Source organism: Mus caroli, unplaced genomic scaffold (genome assembly GCF_978045245.1).
Source record: "Mus caroli unplaced genomic scaffold, Mus_caroli_1 scaffold_17, whole genome shotgun sequence".
Classification (NCBI taxonomy): domain Eukaryota; kingdom Metazoa; phylum Chordata; class Mammalia; order Rodentia; family Muridae; genus Mus; species Mus caroli.
The window spans coordinates 31,026,047-31,052,428 of record NW_028227272.1 but is presented as its reverse complement, the minus strand read 5'-3'; the positions used below and the strand labels follow the sequence as shown (position 1 = coordinate 31,052,428).

General features: G+C 47.6%; 1 protein-coding gene across 25 annotated transcripts in view; it reads left to right on the top strand.

The window, feature by feature from the left end:
- Kalrn (kalirin RhoGEF kinase) overlaps positions 1 to 26,382 on the top strand; it is a 603,829-nt gene that overhangs the window by 556,211 nt on the left and 21,236 nt on the right. For 11 of the 25 annotated variants that reach the window (XM_029470420.2, XM_029470426.2, XM_021185396.3 and 8 more), the window contains 7 exons: positions 185 to 423; positions 2,342 to 2,598; positions 5,894 to 6,017; positions 7,196 to 7,255; positions 21,623 to 21,650; positions 22,276 to 22,447; positions 25,850 to 25,971. In XM_029470420.2, coding sequence (XP_029326280.1) covers positions 185 to 423; positions 2,342 to 2,598; positions 5,894 to 6,017; positions 7,196 to 7,255; positions 21,623 to 21,650; positions 22,276 to 22,447; positions 25,850 to 25,971 — 1,002 coding nt within the window. Of the gene's footprint in view, positions 1 to 184; positions 424 to 2,341; positions 2,603 to 2,881; positions 3,419 to 5,893; positions 6,018 to 7,195; positions 7,256 to 21,622; positions 21,651 to 22,275; positions 22,448 to 25,849; positions 25,972 to 26,382 lie in introns of those variants that run through there. The other 14 variants (XM_085832158.1, XM_029470434.2, XM_021185408.3 and 11 more) reach the window with 5 other exon arrangements.

Here is a 26,382-nt window from a genome sequence, read left to right as displayed (position 1 = left end):
ATATACTTCTGCCCTTTTAAATGTCAGAGTGGCAGCCAGTCCCCTTCTGAAGTTCTTTAAACACACACGCACAAGCACGCACACACGCACGTGCACACACCTAGCATAAACTTTGGTACCTAGCCGGCCTCTGCATCCTCGCGGGATCCCTGAAGGTAGAGTAACTCACTCTTCTCACCTGCAGCACTACAGTCACCCATTGAGTATCAGCGGAAGGAGAGAAGTACAGCTGTGATCCGGTCCCAGCCCCCGAGGGTTCCACAAGCCAGCCCCAGGCCCTACTCTTCTGGCCCGGTGGGCTCAGAGAAGCCCCCCAAGGGCTCCAGCTATAACCCGCCTCTGCCACCCCTGAAGATATCTACCTCTAATGGCAGTCCAGGGTTCGACTACCATCAGCCTGGGGACAAGTTTGACGCTAGCAAGGTAAGTGGCAGCTTGCTCATGCCCTTTTCACCTCCGACACCTGAAGTCATCCTTAGGAAACAGCCCCATCTCCTGTCGATTATCTCAGCAGGAACAATCCATTAAAGATTAAAGAGTCTTAATTATTTTTTTTTAATTATTTTTCTTTCTTCCCTTGTCATTAACTGAAACCAGTTTCTTCTGACTGGGGCACTGTGTGCCCAAGAGCTGTTAGCATCTAAATGTGAGGGAATCCCTGTGGCCATAGGGAAAATTGGTGCTTTAAACCATAGCTCCTGATTGCCATATTAGAAAGAGTCAGGGGCTGGAGAGATGGCATAGCGGTTAAGAACACTGACTGCTCTTCCATGAATCCTGAGTTCAAATCCCAGCAACCACATATTGGCTCACAACCATTTGTAATGAGATCTGATGCCCTCTTCTGAAGACAGCTACAGTGTACTTATATATATCTTAGAAACAAAGAGAGAGAGAGAGAGAGAGCCCCATCCAACAGTGATATGCACCAAGACCTACAAAAGGAAGCTCACCCTCCATTGGCTGATGTGGTAAGAGGAAGCTGAGCACATGTGGAAGCTAGACTCCATAGTCCACACTTCAAAGACCACAGGGATACAGTGTGCCGCAGGGATACAGTGTACTGCAGGTTTAGTCTGCACAGCTGGCTTCATCCTAAACCTCAGTAGGAACAGGAGAAAACCGGGAAAGTGCTAGGTAGGTTAGGAGCGAGGCGATTTGCTCTCCACTTGCTTTTAAAACCTAGCAGTTTTGCCCAGCAGACCTAAGTAGTCTCCAGAACTCATTAGGTCTGGGAATTGGGACACCTGCATTTCTTACACACGTGGTCCAGTGTTACAGATGTAATTCTTCCCGCCCCCCCTGAATTGTTAGTTGATGCTGATTTTGTTCAAATGAATGGTTGACGTTTAAGTTCAGCCCTGTACTCCAGTAACTGTCCCACCCGCCTTTCTCACCGTACCACCTGAAATAATTTTCTACCCTAGAAAAACCCTGCCCGTGTGAATCAGTTGAAGTCACTTTGGCATTTTGTCAGCCATATGGAAGATTTTCTGGCTCTCACCATGCCCTAGGGGGCAGCCTGGCCTCCCGGGGAGTTACAGGTCTGTGTAGACGCAGCTGCCCCGGTATGACTCGCATGAAGAGGTCACATGGGCAGCACCTCCTGTATTAAGTGCAGTGGTGGGGAGACCTCAGGATGTCTGTTTCACAGGGTAGCCCAGGGCTTTACCTGTGCATCAGACACAGTGCCATTCTTACTCCTGTGTCAGAGAGGGTCAGGATGAGGAGCACAGGCAAGTGATGCTTCTAAAGGATAAAGGAACGAGCTGGGCATGGTGGTGCATGCCTGTGAATTCCAGCACTTGGGGAGGCTGAGGCTCAAGGATCACGATTCCAAGGTCCTGGCTGACATGTCAAATGAAGTCTAAAGAAGGGGGGAGGGACGTAGCATCAAAGGGTCTATGTTCTACCCATAGAGGAGGATTGTGACCCCTGACCTGACATTCACCCTGACCTCACTCTGCCCAAGTGCTTCCATGCCCTGGTGCTGATAGCAGGTTCTTCCTGCCATCAGCAAGAGGATGCCATCAGGAAGGCTGCATGCTAGAAGGGAGCTTCCAGTTGAAGTTGTGTCCGTCCGTAGCTTTCTCCGGACACCATCTGAAGCCATTATAATACTTGGTTATACATTTTGGTTATAATACTGTACTGCTATCAAATGTGCTTTCAGAGCATGGGTACCAAAAAGTTCTCCCTCAGGAGTGTTCTGCTCTTCCGCTTGCCCTTCATCCTGCCAGTGAGCCGCCTGGCCTTTGGCCGTGCAACAGAATGCAGAGCAAGCCTATGCAAACCATCCTCCTTGTGTCTGTCTGTGTGCCTTCCGCCCCTGTCTCCTTAGCAGAACGACCTGGGAGGCTGCAATGGGACCTCAACCATGACTGTAATCAAAGATTACTATGCACTGAAGGAGAACGAAATCTGCGTGAGCCAAGGTGAGGTGGTACAGGTCCTCGCCGTCAACCAGCAGAACATGTGTCTGGTGTACCAGCCTGCCAGCGACCATTCCCCAGCAGCAGAGGGCTGGGTCCCAGGCAGCATCCTGGCGCCCCTCGCCAAAGCCACAGCAGCGGCCGAAAGTAGTGACGGGAGCATCAAGTAAGTGCTTCCATGGCTTCCCGGAGAGGAGTATGCGGGTAAAAGAAAAAAAAGTCAAAACCAAAAAAACCCACAAAATGCAAGCCCTGTAGGGAATGGCTGCTGCTTGTTCATTACACCAGGGGGATGGGGGTGTGGAGCCGCCCGCCTGCAGCTCGGGGTGTCTAGGCTAGACTGCTCTGGGGTCGTGGTGGTGGTGGTGGTGGTGATGGTGGATTTTATTTCCCTTTCGTTTATAATTTTCTGTTCATCTTTCCCCTTCTTTTTCCCCCAACTCGTTAAGAAAAGAACCCTACTGAAACCCTAGGGGAGAAAAGGCATGCCTTCCGTTGCTACATTTGGCCCACCACGGGACTCACTGGACTGGACTTCTATTTATATTGTATGAAGTTACTGATATATATATATTTTTTGATTGGCACCTAGAAATGACCTTAGCACAAATGCCAGGCCTGGACAGGTCAGAGCCTGCTGCTTCTCCCAAAAGAGAGGGGATTTTTTTTTTTTTTTTTTTTTTTTTTGGCTGTCCACGGCAATTCCACTGTACAGATTGTAACTTTTTATTTTTATTTCTCTCCTCCCCTGTCACTTTAATATATGTTCATGGTAATTTGTAAGATATTCCTTTTCCTTATTTTGATTGCAAAAACTCTTCTGAACACATTCCTGTATAAAGCATTTTGCACTATTTAAAGAAACCCTTGTGGATGAAGTCAGGTTGTGCAATATGGGGAGCCGCAATGTTTAGCATTGTACCTGTAATGTAACTAATAATTTTAAATGTACTATTTTAAATATGTAAAATAAATTTTCACCATGAGCATGTTTTAATGAGGTCAAAGGTTAGTTGACCCTTCCCTCCCCCATCTCATTATTCTCAGACTTTGAGTGTGAAAATGATTTTTTTTCCTTTCTTTTCTATAGTTTATGGGTTGGTTGGCTGCATTGTTTGTTTTTTTGTTTTCTTCCTATATAAAAGGTGCCTTTGTTGCTCAACCCTGAACCTGACCCTTTCCTCTAAACATCCCCTCTGGATTTTCTCTGACTTTAGCAAACGGGAAGGACAGAGAGTCGGTGCTCTCCAGAGTGTCCCCAGCACCCAGTTGTCCTTCAAGTGCTGACATCTATGGGTAGCCAGCATAGGCCAGTGTCAGCCTGCTTTTCTCACAGCTTCACAGCTGCCTTGCATCACGGTCACCCGTGGGAGGGTCCCAGGCACTATCCTGAGGTGACAGAGCAGCAATAGCAGCAGCAGTGCTCTGCTTTGGTCCTTTTCTCTCAGGGAGTAGGAGGTCCTGATATCACTGACCTCTCCTGGTGACCACAGAAGGCAGAAGCGGCCTCACAGTGAAATAGGCCCTGCCTGTCCTAGTCTAGAGATGTTTATTCCAGAAACCTCGTATAGAAAGGCCACAGAGCCCCATGTAACCAAGCCTTACAGAGGTAGTTCTTAATGGGTAGTGCCCTGGTCACCCAGACACTGAGCCCACCTTCCCACCTTTGGTGTCTTGGTCTCAGGGGAGAGGGGCGAAGAGACCAGATAGATGTACCCATTAGCTTCTTGGGGTCCTTGCAAGCCACAGCTTCATAAGGGTTGGTGGCCCTGGAGGTGAGCCACTGACTAAATGCAGTACTAGTGTTAATTAGCAAAGGCCACTCACGTCCCCTTCCCTGGGCCTACTGTGACCACAAGGATACCTACAGGATAAAATGTCACTGAACCTGTGTCCACCTCAGTCGCTGGGCTTGTGGCCAAGAGACGGACGCTCCCCAAACCATGGCGTGTTCTTCTGGGAAGAAGAATTTGAAATCGAACCTCTCCCGCCTCTGTGCTCCTCCGATCTTCCTCCTGCGCTATTTTTAACAGTTCTCACCAAGCACACTGGGGAGCCCAGAGGGTGACAGCAGTAAACAGGCGTACACCCCACACGTGCACAGATACACCTTCTGCCTTGGGATTCTTTTCAGCAGGGACCTCCCTGACTCAGAATATTCCCAGAGGAGCCAGGGACATGGATTTGGGAATAAACGACAAAAGACAAAAGTCTGTCGTCAGCAGTGTCATGATCTTGGGGTGTCTTTCATGTCTGGTTCTCACTGGGGTAGAGAAGGTGGAGTCAGGTGCTCCTGAGGAGTGGCCTGAGGAGTTTCCGGTCGGGGGCTCTGTGACAAGCTCTGGCCTTTGGAAGGATCCCGCTTCCCAGAACATGCCAGAACACTATTGCGGTTGGCTTTTCCTCTTCCGGTTAGTTGTTGAGGCTGCATGCTAGGTAATGAGTGTTCCTAGAACTTTGGGTTCCTTTGACTCCTGGTGGCTCTGGAGTGCTGTGGAGAAGAGGCATTTGAAGTATTTTCCTCCTGAGTCTCACCTGCCCCTCCCTTCATGAAGGTTCTCTTCATGCAGCCCTATCTGTGGAGCCCCATATTTAACCAAGAAAGAAGGAAGTGCAGGCCTCACTCCAGACAAGAACTAACTCATGCAAATCCTATAGCCATGAAACACTGCTGCTGCTCAGGTCCCTGATGCTGCCTAGGTCATGGCCTTTGCTGCCCTTGACACTGACAGATGTGGAACTCAAGGGCTGAGCCTATAGCTGTGAAGTGGAACCCAGCCCCCCAAGTGGGACAAATTGTGAAAGATCACCACTGTCACTTCCCTGGGAGCACACACTGGGCCTTATTCCAATGGGGAAGGTGGAACCCTTTAGTGCCGGGGCCCTAACGTCACAAACATACCTGTGGAGGACACACACGGAAACCTTGTCGTGAAGTATCCAGATATGTGTGAGGTATATGCCTCCACTTACCAAGGCAACTTCCAAGAAACCTTGCACTCCCCCAGTGCTTGAGAGTGCCTTACTCCAGATAATATGTGATGTATTATAGAAGGTGCCAGTGGCTTGTTTGCACAGAATCAAGTGTATTTCCTTTATCTTTCCTATTCTACACTCATCCCATCTACCATGCCCTTCTCAAAATGCTACTTCAGTCCTAGGAGGCTTCATTAGATGCTCAAAGAAAACCTCCCTGGGTCTGGTGACCTGGTACCCATTTCTTCTGAATGCTGTACTTTACCTAGCATACTTTCCGGAAGGGTCAAAGTTCATCCTCACTCCCCGTTAGAGGTGAGGTCAGCCCCAGCCACCGCAGGAGCTAGTACACAGGTCTGGGGCCCTGAAGGTGGCAGGGGCTTCACTGGAACGTCTCCTCTGATACGCAGCAGTTGGTGAGCCCACCCACCACCTCACTATGCTCCATCCTGCCATTTTGATTGGTGCATTTTTTGGTACAACAGGAAGTCATGCTCTTGGCACACTCTACGCATGAGAAAGCGGGCAGACGTGGAGAACTCGGGTAAAAATGAAGCCACAGGGCCTCGTAAACCCAAGGATATTCTGGGCAACAAAGTCTCTGTTAAAGTGAGTAAGGTGTTCGGAACTGGGTCCCTGTCATCTGTTCTCACAGGCAGCTTGGGTGGGTGGGGATTGGCTATTTAATCACTGCCCAGTGTGGGGACCAAAGGGGAGTAGTTTAGCAAGATTCTGCATGCAAGATCAATCTGTTTTTTATTTTTTATTTCTCCTGGCACCTTCAATTCAAGTAAGTACCTCTCGTTTCCCTTTCTTTTTATGGTGAAGCAGATATTTTGCAGCAAAACTATCTGCAGCCTTCTTAGAAATGCAAGATGCTTGGTCCATATTAAACTTCTCAAAGACACCCACTCAGTAGCCTAGGTTTGGGGACACATTCAGGTTAAAGGGGTACACCCCCAAACCCCTGATCTCATGATGGCAGAGGTTTGGCACTTCAAGTCCATCTTGCCCTCAGTGAAGTTTCATTTCTTTTCCCCAGACATCACCTGTAAGCAATTTCCTTATGTTCCGGCTGTGCATGGGAAAAATAGGGAGACACATTGGCAAAGCCTGCGTTGGTTTTTAAATTATCCGTTATTTTGAACTATCGACTGTGAGCTCAGCAGACATTCCATTTTTCCCATCCAGAAACAATGAGATCGTGATCTGCCTTCTGAAATGCTTTGCCTTGGGACAATGAAAATCACTCATTGGAGCTGGAGAGATGGCTCAGAGGTTAAGAGCACTGTCTGCTCTTCCAGAGGTCCTGAGTTCAATTCCCAGCAACCTTATGGTGGCTCACAACCATCTATAATGAGATCTGGTGCCCTCTTCTGGCTGCAGGCCTTAATCTAAAAAAAAAAAAAAAGAAAGAAAGAAAATCATGCATTGATTATCTCTTGGGCACTTTGCCTTCCCAAGCAAAGAGCAACCAAAACCTATTCAAGATCCTTTTGGGGAAAAGAAATTGGGAAGCCCAGCCTTGCCGGAGTGGACAGTTTAATTCCAGCACTCACGCTTCATCCAGTCACTTCCATTGCTCTTCCCGGTGTGATAAACAGGTGTCCACGGTCCCTTGAGAGAGCATGCTGCTGCCATGACGCCCCACGCCCCACCTGAAAAGTTCCTGGTCGTTTCTCTGCCTGGTTTCCCATGTCCATGCTTCTCTGATATGCCCCGCTAGCCAGACTACTGTGTTCTAACTATGTTCTTTTTCTCCCCCCTTCTTCATGCTGCCAACCAAGGAGACGAACAGTTCCGAGGAATCAGAGTGTGATGATCTTGACCCTAATACTAGTATGGAGGTAGAAGCAGCTATGTTGTCCTATTTCCTACACTGATTGCTTTTTCCCAGTCTGTTCTCTAACAGTGACCTCGCTAGAATCCAGGGTGGCTCGTGCTTCTGTAATGTCAGGTCATCTCAGGGTGTCCCATCTAGACTAAAGCAAAACAAAACAAAACCTAAAATTCACCTCTATTTGGCTCGGAAACTCTACTGTAGTATCGTTTTAAAAACAAAACCTTGTGCTTTTCTCTTGAATGCTTTCTTAGTGTTTTCTTCCTTGGAAGGTTTGGCTTTATGTAGAAAATATCCAACTTATTTGTAACATAGAATACGTTATTTTTTTTTTCATAGAAAACAGCTATAATTGGTAGTTGGCTCACATCGGAAGGATAAGAGCCATTGGGTTTTGTTTTGTTTTGTTTTTCTCTTTATAGTTTTCTCTACTCTTTCCTCTTCCCCTGTGCCCCTTTCTCTTCCTCTCAATCTTCTGGGCTCCCAGTCCTTTGATGCTCTGTGTTTTTTCTGATGACCTGGCTCCTAGTTACTGTGTTAATGGTAGCTGGTTAAGAACAAAGCAAGAAAGGATTAATTCAGGCATTCTCTTGACCACTTTCAGGGCCCAGGCAAGGCCAGTGACTATGGCTACCATATGAAAAGGCCCACCTAGCAGCCTCTTTCCTGGAACCTTGGTCTAGAGACAGTGAGGGAGGAACACGTGGTAGACCTTTTCCATACTGCAGGTTTCTGTGAGTACAGGAGTTAGAGTAGTGCCCTGCCATCTTGAACATCCGTTACCAAGTCTATAACCACACAAACCCACAAACCCTGGAGAGGCAGAGCAAGTGTGACCTAGCTCGCCTTGCTATTTAGACTTTCAAGGTAGACTGAAATGTCTTTCTCCAATTCTGTGTCCCATCCCTACTAGCTTATTAAAAATTATAGATTTCCTCTAATGCAAAATAATTTCTTTAGTTTTAAATGTATTCTTGACTATTCCATACATGTATAGAATATACTTTTATCACATCTACACCCCCCATTGCTCTTACCTCCCCTACTCCCTCCGAACCCCATTCTTCCCAACAAGTCACCTTCCTCCTTCCATAGTGTTTGGTTTATTCTTGAACACTGAGTTTAATCAGGATTTCTCACTGGAGCACAGATAACCTATCAGTGACTACGACACTGAAGAAAGGAGGAAAACCCTCCCCCACTCCAGCAATGACAGTAGCTCCACAGCTAGGGATGGGGCCTTATGTGTGCCTCGCCTCTTCCAAGTATAATCTTGTCAGGCCCAATCTTGTGGGGATAACTACAGCTCTGAGTTCATGATGTAACAGTCCTCTGCATCCTCCAGATCTTGCATTCTCTCTGTCCCCTCTTCTAGGGTGTTCCCAGTGTCTGGGGTTGGGGAGGGGGCAATATGTGTAATGTGCATATCTCACATGTGGCTGAGCACTCAGAAGTCACTCATCTTTAGCACTTTGACCATTTGTGAATCTATACATTAACCACTTACTACCCTATGCAGAAGGGAGCGTCTCCGTCAGGCACTGGTGGTGCATATCATTAATCCCAGCACTTGGGAGACATGGGCAGGTGGATCTGAGAGTTCAAGGCCAGCCTGGTCTACAGAACTAGTTCCAGGACATCCAGAGCACACATATACATACACACAAACAGAGAGAGAGAGAGAGAGAGAGAGAGAGAGAGAGAGAGAGAGAGAGAGAGAGAGAGAGAGAGAGAGGAGAGAGGAGAGAGAGAGAGATTATCTCAAAGGAAAGAAAGAAGAAAGGAAGGAAGGAAGGAAGGAAGGAAGGAAGGAAGGAAGGAAGGAAGGAAGGAAGGAAGGAAGGGAGGAAAGAAAGAAAGAAAGAAAGAAAGAAAGAAAGAAAGAAAGAAAGAAAGAAAAGCACTGATCTATGGCTACAAACTTAAATATGTAGAAGACAGTTTGACACCATGTCCATTTAGCATAACAGTAGTAGGTTTCCCCTAAACCCTTTCTTATGTGTAGCCCTAAAGTTTTCACCTAGGGAGGTAGCATTATTATTATTGCTATTGTTATTATTATTATTTATTTGGCATAGTCTCTAAGAAGTCCACCACCATATTACAAAAGCAACTTAAAAACCTCTGAGAGACCATGTGGCCTCAGAAGAGGAAAGCCAGCTATTGAAGAAGCCACCTGAATTGAGCTGAGCCAGGAGGTTGGAGGTTGAAAACAGGAGCTCTGCCAAATAAAGCCAAATAAAGCAGTCCCCTGTGGGTGTGGGTTCTGCCACAGAGCCATGGTGTGGGTCAGTAGAGCACTCTGTTGTGGAAGGAAGAGGTGGGGACATTCACAGCCTAAGAGCATGTTAGAGATGGGGAAGACGGGGATTCCTGACTCTGCTCTCCTTGCATTTCATAGGACAGGCACGAGCGTGCACAGGTCCCACATCTGTCCTACGTCTGTTGTAGACACCCAAGGTGCCTTATCACCGTGCATAGATGTCGCTGGCATGTACTGAAGAAGTCAGCTGCAAGTAGAGGAAAACCAGACAGAGAGGTGTAGGAGCCAGGTATCTGTGTCTCAAGCACCTTGGGACTTTGTCTAGCTCTGATTCCCACACTGGCAGAGTAGAGGTTAATACACAGGAATGTGCCAGTTGTCATCCACTGAGAAAATTCATTGGTCAGATGTTTATACTTAGATTAGTTAGATAAGAAGAGCACACATGTACACATACACACACCACACACATGTACACATACACCACACACACACATGCCTACCTTAGTCCTGCTTTCAAGGTTCAGAGGAGCTCATGGACCCTTGGGAACCATTTTTTAACGTTCTTAATATTCAAAGCAGGGTAGCCTCTTTGTGAACTGAGGGAGATGAGTCTCCCAGAGGTGCTACTGGCTCCCCAAGCAAAGACATCAGGGGGTTCTTGATGGCAGAAGAGAGCCCCCATGTGTGTTGCTACATGAACAGAAAGTTTTTGCATATGATAACTGAGACTCAAAGCTTCCTGTAGGCAGAAAGTTCAGTTAACCTAACCGCTCGAGGGGAGATGCGTGGATCCGCCCATTGCTCCAGGGTGTCCAGCGCCATTGCCCCGACCCCCACTGGCAATCATTCCATGCTGATCCTCCCAAGGGTCCATGAGCTCCTCTGAACCTGTCACTATCCTGATAATAGCCATCATCTCCAATGTTGGCTTAGTGACTTCATAGACAAAAAGCACATGGGACAATGAACATTGAGTTGTTAAACATGGATGACATGAAAATGGAACTTTATTGCAGCAGAGGTGGTAGACAAAAATGCCTGGTAATACATGCTGAAGACCAGTTGGAACCCAGGTGGCTGCACTTCCTCTGAAAGGCCTCTTAATGCTAAAGGATGGTTTGGGACCTATTCCCAAAGCTCCCCAGCGTCACCCTTGTCTTCTGGAAGCGTAGTCTAAGCTCTCATTGAGTGGAGCAGCCCCCTCTAGTCCGATCTATACTCAGCCTCTGTTCCTGGGACCCCAAGACCTGGCTTTATGTACCTTAGCTCCATGCCTGGACTCCAACTGTGAAAGCCCTGCCAACCAACCACCATTGCATGCATTGCAGCATGCTTTGCAGCATGCGTCTCCTGCAGTACACTGTAAACGAACTCATCTGCCTCCGTGAGACTGGCATCACCAAGGCATCCTCTACCTTCTCTTGACTGGGGACCGCATTCCTTCAAGGGGCAGTTGGCTGAGTCTTTACACCAGATGTATCCTATCTCGGCATATATTTGAGTCTCCACAGGACTCTAAGAAGACATAGGCTGTCCTTGAAAGCAGTTTAAAGAGGAGACTACAGCACACTGGATCCTCAGATTTAACCAGCCACTTACATTAAGGGAGGCAGTTGGCACAGCCCCTCCTTCCCCTGTCAAGCAATGCTTGTGGATATTCTCACACACGTCATCCACTCCCATCTCTGCAGGCCATACCACCAGCCACAGCAAGATAGGCACCAGGTCCCTGCATCCCCTCTCCGTCTCTCCATCTGTCACCACACCACACCACACCACACCACACCACACCACACCACACCACATGGAGAACTGTTTTAAAAATGAATGCCTGTAGCTCAGCTTTTCCTTGCACCCTTGGGGGGAGGGACTGAATGGGGACATTATGTGTGAAAGAAATTTACATGCAAAAAAAAATTCCAAATGAGGATAAAAATGAAACACTGGGGTCTCTTGAGAACAGCTCTTCTGGGCTTAGAGCCACATGGCTGCCTGCCAGCTCCTTTAGTCCCGTGGCCACGCCCATATCTAGAAGTGACACTCCAGACTAGAGCTGGGGCCCAAGTACCCAGGCCCAACATCACCTCTAGCCAGGGACTGTCTCTAAGAAGCCGACATCTTCTCTGGCCTGGGCTAGATTTCCCTTTGGACTCGTAACTGCTGCCAGGAGGTTCCCACATCCATATCACCTCTGAGAAGCTCGGGAGGCCATTCCTGGGTTTTCACAGCTACTGAGCCCCACATTTCCACCTGCCAGAATCATTCATTGAGGTTGAAAACTCTGAACCAGTTGCCAGACTTGGGTCTTTATCTCTGAGGATCAGAATTCTCAGCCCAGCTCTTAAATCGGACCTAATTAACTACATGCATTTTAACGTCTTTAATAAAGCTCCGTAGCCCTCTTGGCAGTGGCCAATCCATCGGAGTGAGAAAGACTTCCCAACCCCTGCAGGCTTTGCCCTCTTTCAGATGCCAGTGATGTGGCTTAGGGAGCTAATGAGGACTGCATCGTGGAGAAGGGCTCTGGAAGGTGGCAAGGCTAGACCCTTGAGAAGAAGAGGCTCTTGGGGAGATTTTACTAATCAGGGTAGAAGTAGCATTTTTAACAGCTGCTTTTATGGATTTCTCATGCCATTTTACAGTGGACATTACCTAAATAAGCATCCTTCCTGTTGGAAGAACAGAGTTCAGCAACAGGAAAGACTTCCCGGAGTTGACAGGCATCAGCACCTTCATTTCTGTGTGTTCTCTCCTCCCATCTCCCTGGCTCTTTTACCTTTTCAGACAGGGAGTTGAAGTACAAAAAAATTGTAACTCAGGGCTGGAGAGAAGGCTCAGTGGTTAAGAACAACTTGTTGCTCATCCAGACCTGGGCTTGGTTCCCAACACCTACAGAGTGGCTCACAGCCATTCATAACCCCAGTTCCAGGGGATCAGTTGCTCAGCTCCCCTGGCCATTCCCCACCCCACCCCCCCTCACACCATCTTGTGGCAACTTAGATCACAGCCTTTCTAGGTTTGGTTTTAATCTAAAACACAGTTTCTGGGAATTGAGAAGGCCGACCTTCCTCTGCCCGTCGCCCTGTATGGATGTACTGTTCTGTCCAGCTCAACCCATGGGACTCTCCTTTGCACCAGTCTTGCCTTCTCAAGGCTGAAATATGATGCAAACTGAAGCCACACAAAGCAAGCCAGTGGGACTGACCCGGAGTCAGGAAACCTGGACTCCGGATCAAGGAAGCTGTGTGACCTTGGGCCAGTTAACTTTCTTGAGCTCTGGGTTTCTCTGCAGGCAGCTTACACAGTCTCTAGTGTGCAGGCCTTTAGACACTGACACATAGCCCTTTGAATACCAGGTAGATCTAAGAGGTAATGTATGTCAGGGGACTTGGCTCTGAACCATGTCAGCATTGAGACCATGAAAGAAGAAACTGGAAGAGATGCTTTCTGCTCTTGAGTGGGGGGTAGGGATGGCGACTGGAATGACCACTCTCAGTTCTAGGAACGGTGAGTGTCCTGAGCTGGCACCTAATTTCTTCCCAACACACAGTTTCAGGTCCTAGATTATCCCATCCTTGAAGAGCCAGCCTGTCATTCCCACCTTTGATACTCTGGTATCCCCAGCCCAGATACAGGGCTTCAAAATGACCTGGCCACACAGATGAAACTTCGATACCCGAGTTGGGCAACTGACCTCCTGGCATTGCCAGTATGTTTGCACTGAAGCCTGTTTTTGTATTTTAATAACAGAATCCATGAAAAGGACTCTTTAAAGGACAAAAAAGCAAAGCATCACATTCCGGTCATTTTGACAAAACATTTGCTTTGTAACGTATCTGATGCGTTTGGCAACCACACACTCTCCTCCTGCCCAGATCTGTTCTGATTCCCTATAAGGGCGGATGGATGTCCTACTACCCAAGGGACCTTCGCTGAAACAAGATGGCCCTTCATCCTGTGCCCTGGCCATCAGGGAGGACACGGTTGCTCACCTGTGTTAGTCTTGTCACTGACCAAGTCCCCAAGTTGCTTTGCCTCACGGCCTCTGGGTTTCTGTAGTTGTTCCTTCATCCCTGATGCTCTGGAACGAAGAGAAGGCTGAAGCTTGTGGTGGCAGGAGTGTGTGGGAGAGGAGGCTGATCCCTCATGATGGCCAGGAAACAGAGAAATGGAGTGTTCACACTACAGGGCTGTTGCCTTCACTCAGGTTATGGGATGGTGTCAGCCACATTTCAGAGCCCTTTGTTCCCCCATCCTAATTGATCATCTCCGGAAATGCCCTTATAGACACAGCTAGAGCCGTGCTTTACAAATCTCCTAGGCATGTCTCAATCCAAGTTGACCATAAACATTTTAACACCTCTCAGCCAGGCAGTGGTGGCACACACCTTTAGTCCCAGCACTTGGGAGGCAGAGGCAGGTGGGTCTCTGTAAGTTTGAGGCCAGCCTGGTCTAAATGGAGTTTCAGGACAGCCAGGGCTGTTACATGGAGAAACCCCTGTCTCAAAAACAAAAATAAAAATAAAAACAAAACAAAAAACAAATTAAAAAAAAATCAACTTCCTAGAAAAAGCAAAGGCAGAGAGGTCAAGGTCACACAGCCAATGAAAAAGCAGGTCTTGCTATTGACTGATATCCTCAGCTCGACCTGTGTCCTGCAGGAAGTCTGAATGCAGAGGCTCAGGCCCTTCCTTGTTGCACATCTGCTTGTAAGAGGAGAATTTCTTCTTCAACAGCTTTTATAATCCCCTGACTGCTGGGGTAATCGCAGGTCTTTAGGCACACCCTGTCCCAGTGACTCAGGAGCTCAGCCGTTGCAGCCACGAGAGTAAGTCTATTTGACACGAGTTGGAAAAGTCTCGATTGGTTTCCTGGGCTCGCATCCATGTTGAGCTCTTAGTCATGTGTGTCCTGAGGCGCCTCACCCTAGTCGGAAGGTCTGGCCCATTTCCTTATATTGCACACTTACAAGTTTGCAAGTTCCATTGACCTGGGAGTTTCCCTAAGAGTGCAGCACTAGAAGAGACAAAGCCACCATTCCCACTTCCCTGTATATACAAACATCCAAATACTAGCAGAGTTTACCTACAAAGTTCAGTGTACATTCCTCAGTGATTCACAAAGCAAATCTCAGGAAAACCAAGGAAGCAGCAGCACATAGACAGACCAGGTTCTCCAACCACAAAGATAGTTTAAAAAAAGAAAGGAAAGGTTTGGTGGGAGCTGGAGAGTTGGGTACTGAAGTTTGAGGCCATGTTAGGCAGCTCACAGCTTCCAGCTCCAGGGGATCTAATGCCCCTGGCCTTCTTGGGCACATGCATTCACATGTATATCATACACACACATGCACACACTTAAAATTTATTTTTTAATTATTTGAAGCTAGGCCAAGGTGAATGCCCTTAATCCCAGCACTCAGGAGGCAGAAGCAGGTAGATCTCTGTGAGTTTGAGGACAGTCTGGTCTACAAGCATGAGTTCTGGGATGGCCAGGGCTATACAGAGAAACCCTATCTCTAAATAAATAAATAAATAAATAAATGGAAAACTGATCTAGTCAGATTGAAATAATGAATAGCTAAACCTTCAAATAAGAAAACACACCTAGCCCCAGGACCACATGCAGAAGGAGTGTTTAGGGAGTTTTATTTTATGCTGGGGATTGAACCACACATGCCAGGCAGGCAAGTGTTCTACCACTGTGCTAGATCCTCAACCTAGAAAATCTCTTTTTACTCTCTGCTCATTTTCGAACTAAATGTTATCTAGCATCCCTTTTCTTCCCTGCACTCAGATTTGTAGCTCTGAGACAGCTCAGGGCGTTCGGTTTGAGCTTGTTTCTGCCATCTTTACACCATTAGCATCCTTTGTGTGCCGTGTGGAACTGGGTTTTGTGATTGGATGATAATGGACTCAGAAAAAAACAAGGTCAGGTCATCTCCAGCTGACAACTGTTTTCCAGACAGAATTTCACCTTCTTTCTCTAAGTCAGACTCTTAGGCATTAACTGAGGGGGATACTCAGGCTCTCTTCAAACTCAGTTTGTTATTCAACACTGGTGGATTTTACCAGTAACATTTCCCCTGAACTCACTGTTGTCCCATTTTGAAGAAAAATCCAGAAGGCAGGAACTAAGGTGCAGTGGCGATTCTTGTCTTGTGGCTTCAGGAAACCTTGCTACCTGCTGCCCTCTGCTGTTCAAATAAAACCAGGCTTCCCAGTTGTCCATCCTTGCCTCTCCCCTACTCCCCCACCCCACCCCAGCATAATCTATCTCTCCCTCTCCCTCTTCTCCTTCCTCCATTCCTCCCTCCATCCCTGCATCTCTCAGAGTCAGACTACGTGCATTCTGTGTGACTAACCCCACATTTCCTCCACGACCACATCTCTCTGACATCCTAGTTCTCAGTGGCTTCACATCTGACACCATGCTCACTGCCCACCTGTTTGGGGGACACTCAGAAATATCAGAGACTTGGGATTAGTATCTCCAGTCCCTGTACTGGAGGTAACCGCAGTGGTCACCAGACAAGACAGCCAGGAGACCCAAATTCTAGACCAGTAATAGAGTGACCTGAGTTAATCTGATCCAACCACTTTTGGCCTGTCCTACAACAGATACTGTGTTCGACACCATGATTGATGACTCTGATGGTACGTAAAACCCAGAAGGGTTGCCACCTGCTGACAGTGCACAAGACTAGTGAGCAAATGCGATGCGGATAAAGTGTTACGCATGGCAGCTCGTGACCAGAGGCCCCCAAGGTGCCAGCCTCTGAATGAGCATAGAGGAAGAAGATCACCATAGGCTGAAACTCAGGCTTGGACTGACCAGTGGGATTCCTAAGGAAGTCATATGTCCAGTTTATAGAAAATGAAAAGCACTCCAGTTACACGGGGGGGATGTATTATCTTAACCTCCTCCGACTAGAATCCCACCACTAAAAGCTGTCAGTGATTTGACAGATACAGAACACCACATGCCAAATTTGGTACTAAATTTGGAGGCAATAAGAAGACAACTTAACCCTTGCCCTTGTGGGCCTGGGACCCATACAGATCCATAGACAAAAACATTCCTGAGGAGAGCACAGTAGGAGAGCAGTGTGGCGGCCGTCTCCTGCCCCCATACTTAGATTTGCTTCAAATAGAGGAAAATTATCTTCTGTAGATGTGAGCCACAGGCCCAGCTAGCAAAAGCATTGGTATGGAACCTCACTCGGGGTCTAAGTTCCTGCCAGAAAGAGATCCGTCAGAGGCAGCCCAGCAGGGCAGGTGGGCCTTTGGCATCAATGACAAAGTGAAGTGAAGTGCTTTCGCCCAGCATCTCCCAGTGCACTCCACACTGTGATGGACAGAGTCCTGAGCCAAATCAGAGACTCCCATAGCCAGCCAGCCCGCTGTCACTGTGGGATCTTACACTTCACTTCCCCATCTTATTCAGGAGATGGGGATCGGCAATCCTGCCTCCATGTTTCTCTGGGGCTTCGGAGGATCTAAGGAAGGTGTTTGTGAGTAGTGTATACCAATCAGATAATGCTGCCCAGATCCATGCTGGTATCACGGTCAGCAACACCTGCTCTCCTTGCTGGATCAGCCAAATGGCAAAGAAATGAAGATGGCTGGTTTCCCCGGGTCTTTCCAGGTGAAGAACCTACAGTTGAGCCTCTCCTCGGCATCTCCACTAAACCTACACCCTCAGTAGGAACGTTCATTTCTTAAGCAGTGTGTGTTCAATAGCATACACTATCCAGCTAGGGTTCTGTGATGAGGAAGAGGCATAGGAAAGGTTCTCTCTGCAGCCATCTGGGATGTGTTCTCCCAGGCTTTTGAAGCCTCACTTCAATTCTTCCTACTAAGACCTGAGGATGTAACTCAGTGCTGGGGTGCTTACCCAGCACGGACACGTCCTGGGTTCAGTGCCTGGCACCTCAAGTGTATATGAAATATGTTAACTTGCCACTCACTCCCTTGTCTTCCCTGTGAGACTCCTGGTGGGGGCTCCATATCCTTCTCTCTGGGGAATCTCCAGCGTAGTGGGACATAGAGGCCACCGAACAGTTTGGTATCCTCAGGTTCTTTCTCCACTAGAGTCCCGATGGGGTAGGGAAATGGGATGTTGCAGAGGCTAACGTTCTGCTGTCTGTTGAGGAGTGGTCCATATCATGGCAAATTTTGTTTTGTTTTGGTTTTTTTTTTTTTTTTTTGAGACAGGGTTTCTCTGTGTAGCCCTGGCTGTCCTGGAACTCACTTTGTAGACCAGGCTGGCCTTGAACTCAGAAATCCGCCTGCCTCTGCCTCCTGAGTGCTGGGATTAAAGGTGTGTGCCACCACCGCCATGGCAAACTTATAACACAAATGTCATCCCATCTTCCCACTGTGCTGCAGCCTGTGGACAGCAATGCACCTGCCTCCCTTGTTCCCTCTTGGTACACCAACCTAACCGGGGGCTGTTCAATAAATCTTTACCAACATCAAATAACCCTTCCATGTTGGCATTACAATCCCCAGATTACAGAGGTCTGTGCTCACAAAACCAGGTTGGCGTTACACTCCTTAGATGAAGTGGAGTCCTACGTTGTAGCCAAGGATTGTAGCCAAGTGCAAAGCGTCCCAGGGCCTCCTCATTCCTGCCCTCTCCCAGCGTTCACACACTTCACCCCACTCTGCTAAGAGCCTCCACTCTCAGAGGCTGTGCACAGTGTTGTTTTAGAATCATTTTCCAAAGTTTGTGTTCCAGATGTTTGCAAACAGGCTCTAGTCAGACATTAGACATTTACCCAGGACTAATTATTTTATACATCTTGTGATCCTGTTTTGAGATCCTGTTTATGAACCGAACCTTCCTGGGAGACATGGAATGAGGTGAAACATGTATCAAATGGCCATTGTGTGGAGATCCTGGGTACAGGGGTGAATCACAGCAGCTCCCACCCTGGAGATCTCTGGGTCTAATTGGTCTGACTGCCCCTTTTCTTTACAAAATACTTGGACAGTGAAATGGATTGACTGCAGAAAATTTGGAAAGTTCGTGTAAGATGGAAAAGGTGAGCTGGAACCTGACGCATGTCTTTAATCCAGCCCTCAGGAGACAGAGGACAGGCGGGTCTCTGTAAGTTCAAGGCCAGCCTGATCTGTGGAGCAAGTTCCTGGACAGCCAGGGCTACACAAGGAAACCCTGCCTCAGAGAAAACAAAACAAAACCCAAAAAACAAAAAGGAGGGGGGAGGAGGAAGAAGCAGAGAAGGAAAATATTATATGCCATTTTACACACCAGCCAGTGATTCTTGAGTGGGAAGGAAAGCCTCCTGTAAGTCCAGCACTGAGTAACCACCATCAATATCTGGAAATATTCTTAGCCTCTTTTCTGTGCTGAATAACTGACCTAGAAAGTTGCCTAAGTCAGGCCGATCAGCGTACTACCTCTTTTGCTCGCCCCCTGCTGGTACCGTGGTGCTACTGCAGTGGTTAATTGATCACCCTCAACACCCTAAAGTTTCATATCCTTTACTTACGTTATCCTTCCATGTATCACACACCCACACAAGCCTCAGGGACAGGAAGCTAGCAGGTAAGATATCAGTTTCCTCAAACAGACTCAATCAGCTACCAGAGGTCCTTCAACCAGGCTGCCTGGGAATTCTCCTTAGTGGAGCCATTTTTTTTTTTTTTTTTTTTTTTTAAAACAGACTGTCCTGCCTAACTCCCAACAGATCAGTATAGCTTCTTTTGTCGTGGACAATTAATTAATATACAGACCCATAACTGGTTAGAGTCCTGAGCATGAATGAATTGGACTGTGGAACGTTCAACCCTAAATGAGAAGTCTATATCACAGCCCCTCCCCCAGAGGGAGCACCGCAGAAGAGGAACAGCAAGGTTATAAGGGCCAAAGGTTAAGGAGGACAACCATGAAAAAGTGTGTCCTGGGTATAGAGCCATCGCTCATGTGGCTTCTCTGCAGCAGGAGTTCCCTGCACAGGACCAAGCCAGACAAGATAGGAGAGCGACTCAGAGCCCAGCCCTAGCTGAGCAGCTCTGTCAACTGAAGTCTCCTAGAATAGAAAGGTCAGTGTCCTCAGGAAAGTGACCCTTGGCAGGCTGCCTGTGCTCCAGCAGATGGCCCTGCACAGCACCACACACACACAGACAGTACTGACTGGACTCTCCACTAGGAGAAGAGAGGACAGAAGCTGGGAGACAATATGGCAGGGAGTTCTGGAAGGAACTAGAGAGGGAGTGGGGTGATATGATCAAAATACACTGTATATATGTATACAATTCTCAAGGAATGAATATAGTGTGTGTGTGTGTGTGTGTGTGTGTGTGTGTGTGTGTGTGTGTGTGAAATGCCAGCTAGACATAATGACACATGATGCCTGGAACCCCAAGTCTTCAGAAGGCTGAGGCAGGAGAAGCACTAGTTCAAAGCCTGCTCTAGCAATTTGGTAAGGCCTTCCTTATATCAAATTTTTAAATGAGGAAATTTACGAAGGGTTGTAGGTTAGCGCAGTGCACTTGCCTAACAGGCAAAGCTGTGGACTCGGTCCCTAGTACACTGTCCTCTACTCCAAACACCCGCACACTGCTTCACGCCAACCCAGACAGGAGCTTTGGTCATGAGGTCCAGGCGTTGGCTGCACTTTCTGGTTTGAAGCTGCCTCAGTCAAAGAGCAGGGACCATTGGTTTGAAGGAGCTCAGGGGTGGCGTTTTCAGACTAATACTGCATAAGTTGGAGTCCCCACACTGTTCCAGAATTAGCACCTGCCTTCAGCCAACTTTGTGAAAAACTTAAGTGTAAAAGGGTAGTTTCTGTACAAAGGGGACCCCAGGGAGGAAATAGCATCTTCCAGGGGCTCCTACACACCCCTCTATATGGGAACACACAGAAACTGAGTGTTTGCAGGAGGCAGGGACAGACCATGTAAAAAGCTCTACCTGAGCTTTTCTTTGTATCGGGTGAGTTTTCCACCCTGGCTGGAAGGCAAGGACCTTGCATGATAAAATAGTGGAGGTTAGGCACCCCAGCAAACAGCTTAGCAGAAGGAAGGCCACTAGAACTTCACATTTTTTATCTGAATAGGAATTAAGTACTCATTATTCAGCATGCACCATGCTGAGTCCTTGGCATATATAACTGTACTTATTATTAGTCTGTGATAGCCAGCCACACTTGGCCTTTTTTCCCCCCATTTCATAGTGGAGGAAAATCAATGCCAATCAATGCCAAGTAGCAAGCATGTAACCACATCGAACAGTGCAGGCGACACCTGCCTCTCATTTCACTAAAGCTTGCGCTTTCTCGAAAGCCAGATTTATATAAATCAGGCTTCTCTTTGCCTGGGGAGAGGTAGTACAAAAGGTTGGGGACAGAGCAGAGTGAGCAGCCCCTTGAGAAAGGACAACTTTCCAGGCTGGCGAGAGCGGCCGGCCAGGTGTTCTGAGGCAGGGCGCATTTGAGTGTACTGCTATTTTCTCCTCAGACCAGCCATGGAATTCAAGAATCATTTGGTGGGCTTGAATCTTCCTTTGCTCCCTCTCAAGTGGCACAACCATTGGGTGTTTATCCCTGTGGAGGCCAGGGCCACAGAGTTGGGACTGGGACCAGAAAGACAGCTGGGATCTACTGCTCTTTTCCTTCAACCAGGGAAGCTCTGCTTCGGGCCAAATATGGGTGGAGGGGGACTGGGTAGATTTCCTTGCAGTGACCCAGTTAGATCGCTCTCGTAGCTTTTGTTCCTGTCCATAATTTGTGGGGGAAATTGTTGCTATGGTACTGATAGAGGATATGTTGAATAGGAAGGGTATAGGGTTGTGCATGGAAAAAGAGCAACAGAGAGGAAGGGAGATAGGCAGCCACAACCACCATCAAGCAGGAAGTCCATGCAGTGGCCATCTTAGACAGGAAGTAATCCTGTGCCCTTTGGTGTTGAAGAGGGTATCTATGACTGTGGTCATCCATAACAGAACAGGGAAAGAAGGAGTGGGCTCCTGGAGTCGTTACCCCGAATGGTCCTTGCTTTTGACTCAGTAAAGTCTATCGTCTTCTCCGAGCTGTGAAGGTTCAAGTAATTTTCTCTTCTTTTGTGTGTGTGGTTTTTTTTTCAGATCTTGAATCCAAATTTCATCCAGGAAGGTGAGTTTTTAAGGGGATAGAACTGAGGATGTGGGGACTGGCTAGATAAATGACATTAAATCTAGCTTTAAGGTGGGGACTTTAAGCAGTGGTGATATGCCTCTGTATTTATGGCTAAGGAGAGATCATTAAGATAAACTAGTAAATACAAAGAGTACAACATTGAAGATATGTAAGGGGTTCTGCTTTGATTAAATAAATAAAAAGAATATGTTTGTATAAAGCTTGGAGACTGTATTGTGAAATGTTCCCAATACCATCTCCACATTACACCACCATGCATGCAGCTTTTCCTTTTGCTTTTGTTTCTAATGTTGCTGTTAAATAAAGGGGCACAAAGGTGGGCACGGTGGTGCACACCTTTAATCCCAGCACCGAGGGGCAGGCAGATCTTTCTGGGTTTGAGGCAGGCCCGATCTACATAGTGAGTTTCTCACAGATCAAACAATGCACACTGACCAATGTTAGGCCGTGGGTCATTTGAACCCTGACGCTCCATCTCTGGGGTGTGTGTGTGTGTGTGTGTGTGAGAGAGAGAGAGAGAGAGAGAATACTACAAGGTCTAAAATGGCTGTTATGAGTGTGTTTCGAGAGGCAACATGAGTGTATATCAATTCCATTGCAGTGGCTCCGGAATTCCTTGTGCCCTTAGTAGATGTGACCTGCTTGCTTGGAGACACAGTGCTACTGCAGTGCAAAGTCTGTGGGCGGCCAAAGCCCAGCATCACCTGGAAGGGTCCGGATCAGAACATCCTAGACACTGACAACAGTTCAGCCACATATACCATCTCCTCCTGGTAAGTGCGTCGCCCAGGGTCTGGACCCATAGCTCCCAGAGGTTGGCCTGGGGTGAAATTCTCTCTGGATTACTAGTCACCCCAAAAGATCAGTCCTAGTGTTTATTCCAGATCATATGATTGCCCTTGATTAGGAGAGAGACTGCATTAAAAGCATGGGTGGGTCAGCCGCCCCACCCCCACCAGAGCACCCTGTATTCAAGTCTCAAGCGCAGCCTCAACTGCCCACTCTGTAGCTGGTCCCTCAGCCTGGCTCTGGACTGGGCCAGCGTACATTGAGTGTGCTGTCCAGCACCAGACAGACAGATGTGAGGCTTACAGGAACCATCAAGAAACACTCTGGGCAGGGCCTACAGAAAACAAATAAAGCATTATCCTTAAAATAACGGGCCAGGTCTGAACTATAAATATAAAATGTTCCCGTGGTCCTGCCTTATGGCCACACTGTTAGATGATCTGCCCAAGGATCCCCAGGGAGATCTGTCAGAAGTACTGAGGGCTAACTGAACCCCTGGGGATGCTTGATGCCCATCAGGATGCTTTCAGATAAAAATGGTGATGTGATTCATTCCCTACCTAAGAGCTTTTTTTTTTTATGGGGGAGGGGTGTATATTCCAAACTGTGCAATGGGATATCAAGCTACAAGGTGCTTCTACACAAAAGACTGCTGCTTGGTTGACTGCCTCCCAGCTACTCTGCTAACTTGTCCCCCATGAAGTCTGAGCATCACTGTGTACGGCTGTTTACAGCAGACAAATAGTACCAAGCTCTGATGGCTCACCAGCCACTCAGAGAGATGCCTGGAGTCAAGCACATTTTGACTGGCTTAAGTTGTGTCTGTGAGTGTGTGTGTGTGTGTGTGTGTCTGTGGTTCTGACTATCTGTGTGTCTATGTGTGAGTGTCTGTGAGTCTGTGGTTGTGATTGCTTTATGTCTCTGTGTGTGTGTCTGTGTGTCTCTGTGTGTGTGTGTGAGAGTATGAGTCTGTAGTTGTGATTGTATGTCTGTGTATGTATTTGTGTGTCTGTGTTTGTGAGTGTGCATGTGTGTGTGTGTGTGTGTTGAGGGAGTTATCTTCTTTGATGTTTCCAAAAGAGATGTCTGGTCAGGCCATAAAAGAGATATCTGCTGAGGCCTCATGGGTCTCAGCAACTCAGCGTGAGAATCATTGTTTGGCAAAGACCATGAAGATCTCAGAATATGCATATGGCAGGGATGGTGTCTTAGTCACCTTTCTATTGGTGTGAAAAGGCACTGTGACCAAGGGAGCATAGAGAAGAAAGCATTTACTTTGGAGCTCATGGTTGCAGAGAGTAATAGACCCATGACCATCAAGGCAGGGAGCATGGCAGCAGGCAGGTAGGCATGGCTCCAGAGCACTAGCTGAGAGCTTACATTTCATCCACAAGCAGGAGGCAGAGAGGGAGACTGGGCCTGGCACAACCTTTGCTAAGCAGGTCCACCAACTGGGGACTAAACATTCAAATATTTGAGGCTGTGGGAGCCATTCTCATTCAAGTCACCACAGAGGGAGCAGGCTGACTTCCCTGTAATTTAACCCTTTCAGAGACGTTCCTTCTGTGAAGTCCTTCTGAACCTCATTCTGGAGAGAAAGTTACCATTTAAGTGCAGGAATTTACCCTTTCTTAGTTCACTTTGTGTGTGTGTGTGTGTGTGTGTGTGTGTGGTGTGTATGTGTGTAGTGTGTGTGTGATGTGTGTATAGTATGTGTGTGTGATGTGTGTGTATGGTGTGTATATGTGTGGTATGTGTATATGTGTATGTGGTATCTGTGTATGGTGTGTATGTGGTATGTGTGTGTGGTATGTATGTGTCTATGGTATGTGATGTATGTATGTGTGGTGTGTGTGTGTGTATATGTGTGGTGTGTATGTGGTATGTGTGTGCAGAGTGTGGGTGTATGAGTGTGCAGTGTGTGTATGTGTGTGGTATGTTTATGTGTCTGTGGTGTGTTTGTGTGTGTGTACAGTGTGTGTACTATGTGCTCTGTGTGTGTGTGTGTGTGTTTATACATATGGCAGGGTGTGAGCACATGGAGGCCAGAGGTCCACCTCAAGCATCTTCATCTGCTGCTCTCCTGTTTTGTTGAGACAGCATCTCTCATGAAGCCTAGAGCTTTCGGTTTCAGCTAGACTAGCTGCCAGACAGCCTCTGGATCTGCCTGCTCCAGACCCACCCAGTTCTGGGGTCACAGGCACAAGCCACACCCAACTTGTTACTAACTCAGATTCTTGTGCTTGTACAACAAGCACTCTAGCCACCGAGTCATCTCCGCAGACACCCACTTAATGATTTTAAGGATCAGTCCATCATGTAAGGTTTGAAATACTTAAGCATATTCCTTATTGATTCTGTCTTACCATTTGTTACTGACAGAGGTTATTTCAGCACAAGAATTATTTGTATGATATACTCATAATTACATTGCAAACTGGTAGGTTATAGGATTTTATTTATTTCTAATTCATATCTCATTCCACCCCTATTCTAGTCCTTGTTTACATAAATTTGGACAGTGAGCATAGCCAGGAAAAAAAATTCCCCACATTGAGGGCCTCAGAAGGGGATAGGAACTCCACAGGAAGACCAACAGAATCAACTAACCTGGACCCTTGGGGGCTCTCAGAGACTGAACCGCCAACCACAGAACATACATGGGCTGGACCTAGGCCTCCCCGTACATATGTAGCAGATGTGCAGCTCCGTCTTCATGTGGGTTTCCCAACAACTGGAAAGGGGAATACCCCTAAATCTGCTGTCTGTGGGTGGAATATGTCCCCTAACTGGGCTGCTTTGTCTGGCCTCAGTGGGAGAGGATGTGCCTAGCCCTGTAAAGACTAGATGTGCCAGGGTTAGGGGACATCCAGAGGTGGGCCTGCATCCTCTCAGGGGAGAAAGGGAGGAGGTGAGAGGGTGGGATTGGGGTGGGGGAGGCACCAGAAGGGAGAGCAGCCATTGGGATGCAAAGTGAATTTAATTAGTTAATTAATTCCCACATAAGAAAATGGATGCGGGCTGGTGAGATGGCTCAGTGGGTGAGAGCACCCGACTGCTCTTCCGAGGGTCCAGAGTTCGGGTCCCAGCGACCACATGGTGGCTCACAACCATCCGCGACGAGATCTGGTGCCCTCTTCTGGAATGTCTGAAGACAGCTACAGTGTACTTACATATAGTGGATAAATAAATCTTTAAAAAAAAAAAAAAAAAAAAAAAAGAAAAGAAAATGGATGCAAGGTGTTAACCCAAGTTGTAGAGGTGGGCTGAGCTGGAGGAGGCAGGCACTCCCAGCTCTGCACACTATGAGCCAAGCCTCTGACATTTTCCCCATCCCTCAACTGTCTCCCCACGGGAGTCTGAAGGTGATCTGTTTCATGTCCTAGTGATTCTGGGGAAAGCACCCTCAAGATCTGCAACCTGATGCCCCAGGATAGTGGGATTTATACCTGCATAGCAGCAAACGACCACGGGACTGCATCCACATCTGCTACAGTTAAGGTGCAAGGTATGCTGTGATCTCTCTCGCTCTCTCTCTCTCTCCCTCTCTCCCCACCTCCTCTCTCAGCATTTCTTAACTGTAACAAAACACAACAATAAAACTTAGCATCTTAACCTTTTTTGGTTTGGGGATTTTGTTTTTTGTTGAGTTGTTTTTTTGGTTTTTTTTTTTGTTTGTTTGGTTTGGTTTTGGTTTGTTTGTTTTTTCGAGACAGGGTTTCTCTGTGTAGCCCTGGCTGTCCTGGAACTCACTCTGTAAACCAGGCTGGCCTCGAACTCAGAAATCCACCTGCCTCTGCCTCCCAATTGCTGGGATTAAAGGCATGCGCCACCACTGCCTGGCTGCATCTTAGCCATTTTTAAGTGTCAAGTTTAATGGCATTGAGGACACACCCATCAGTTTATGGCCACCACCATC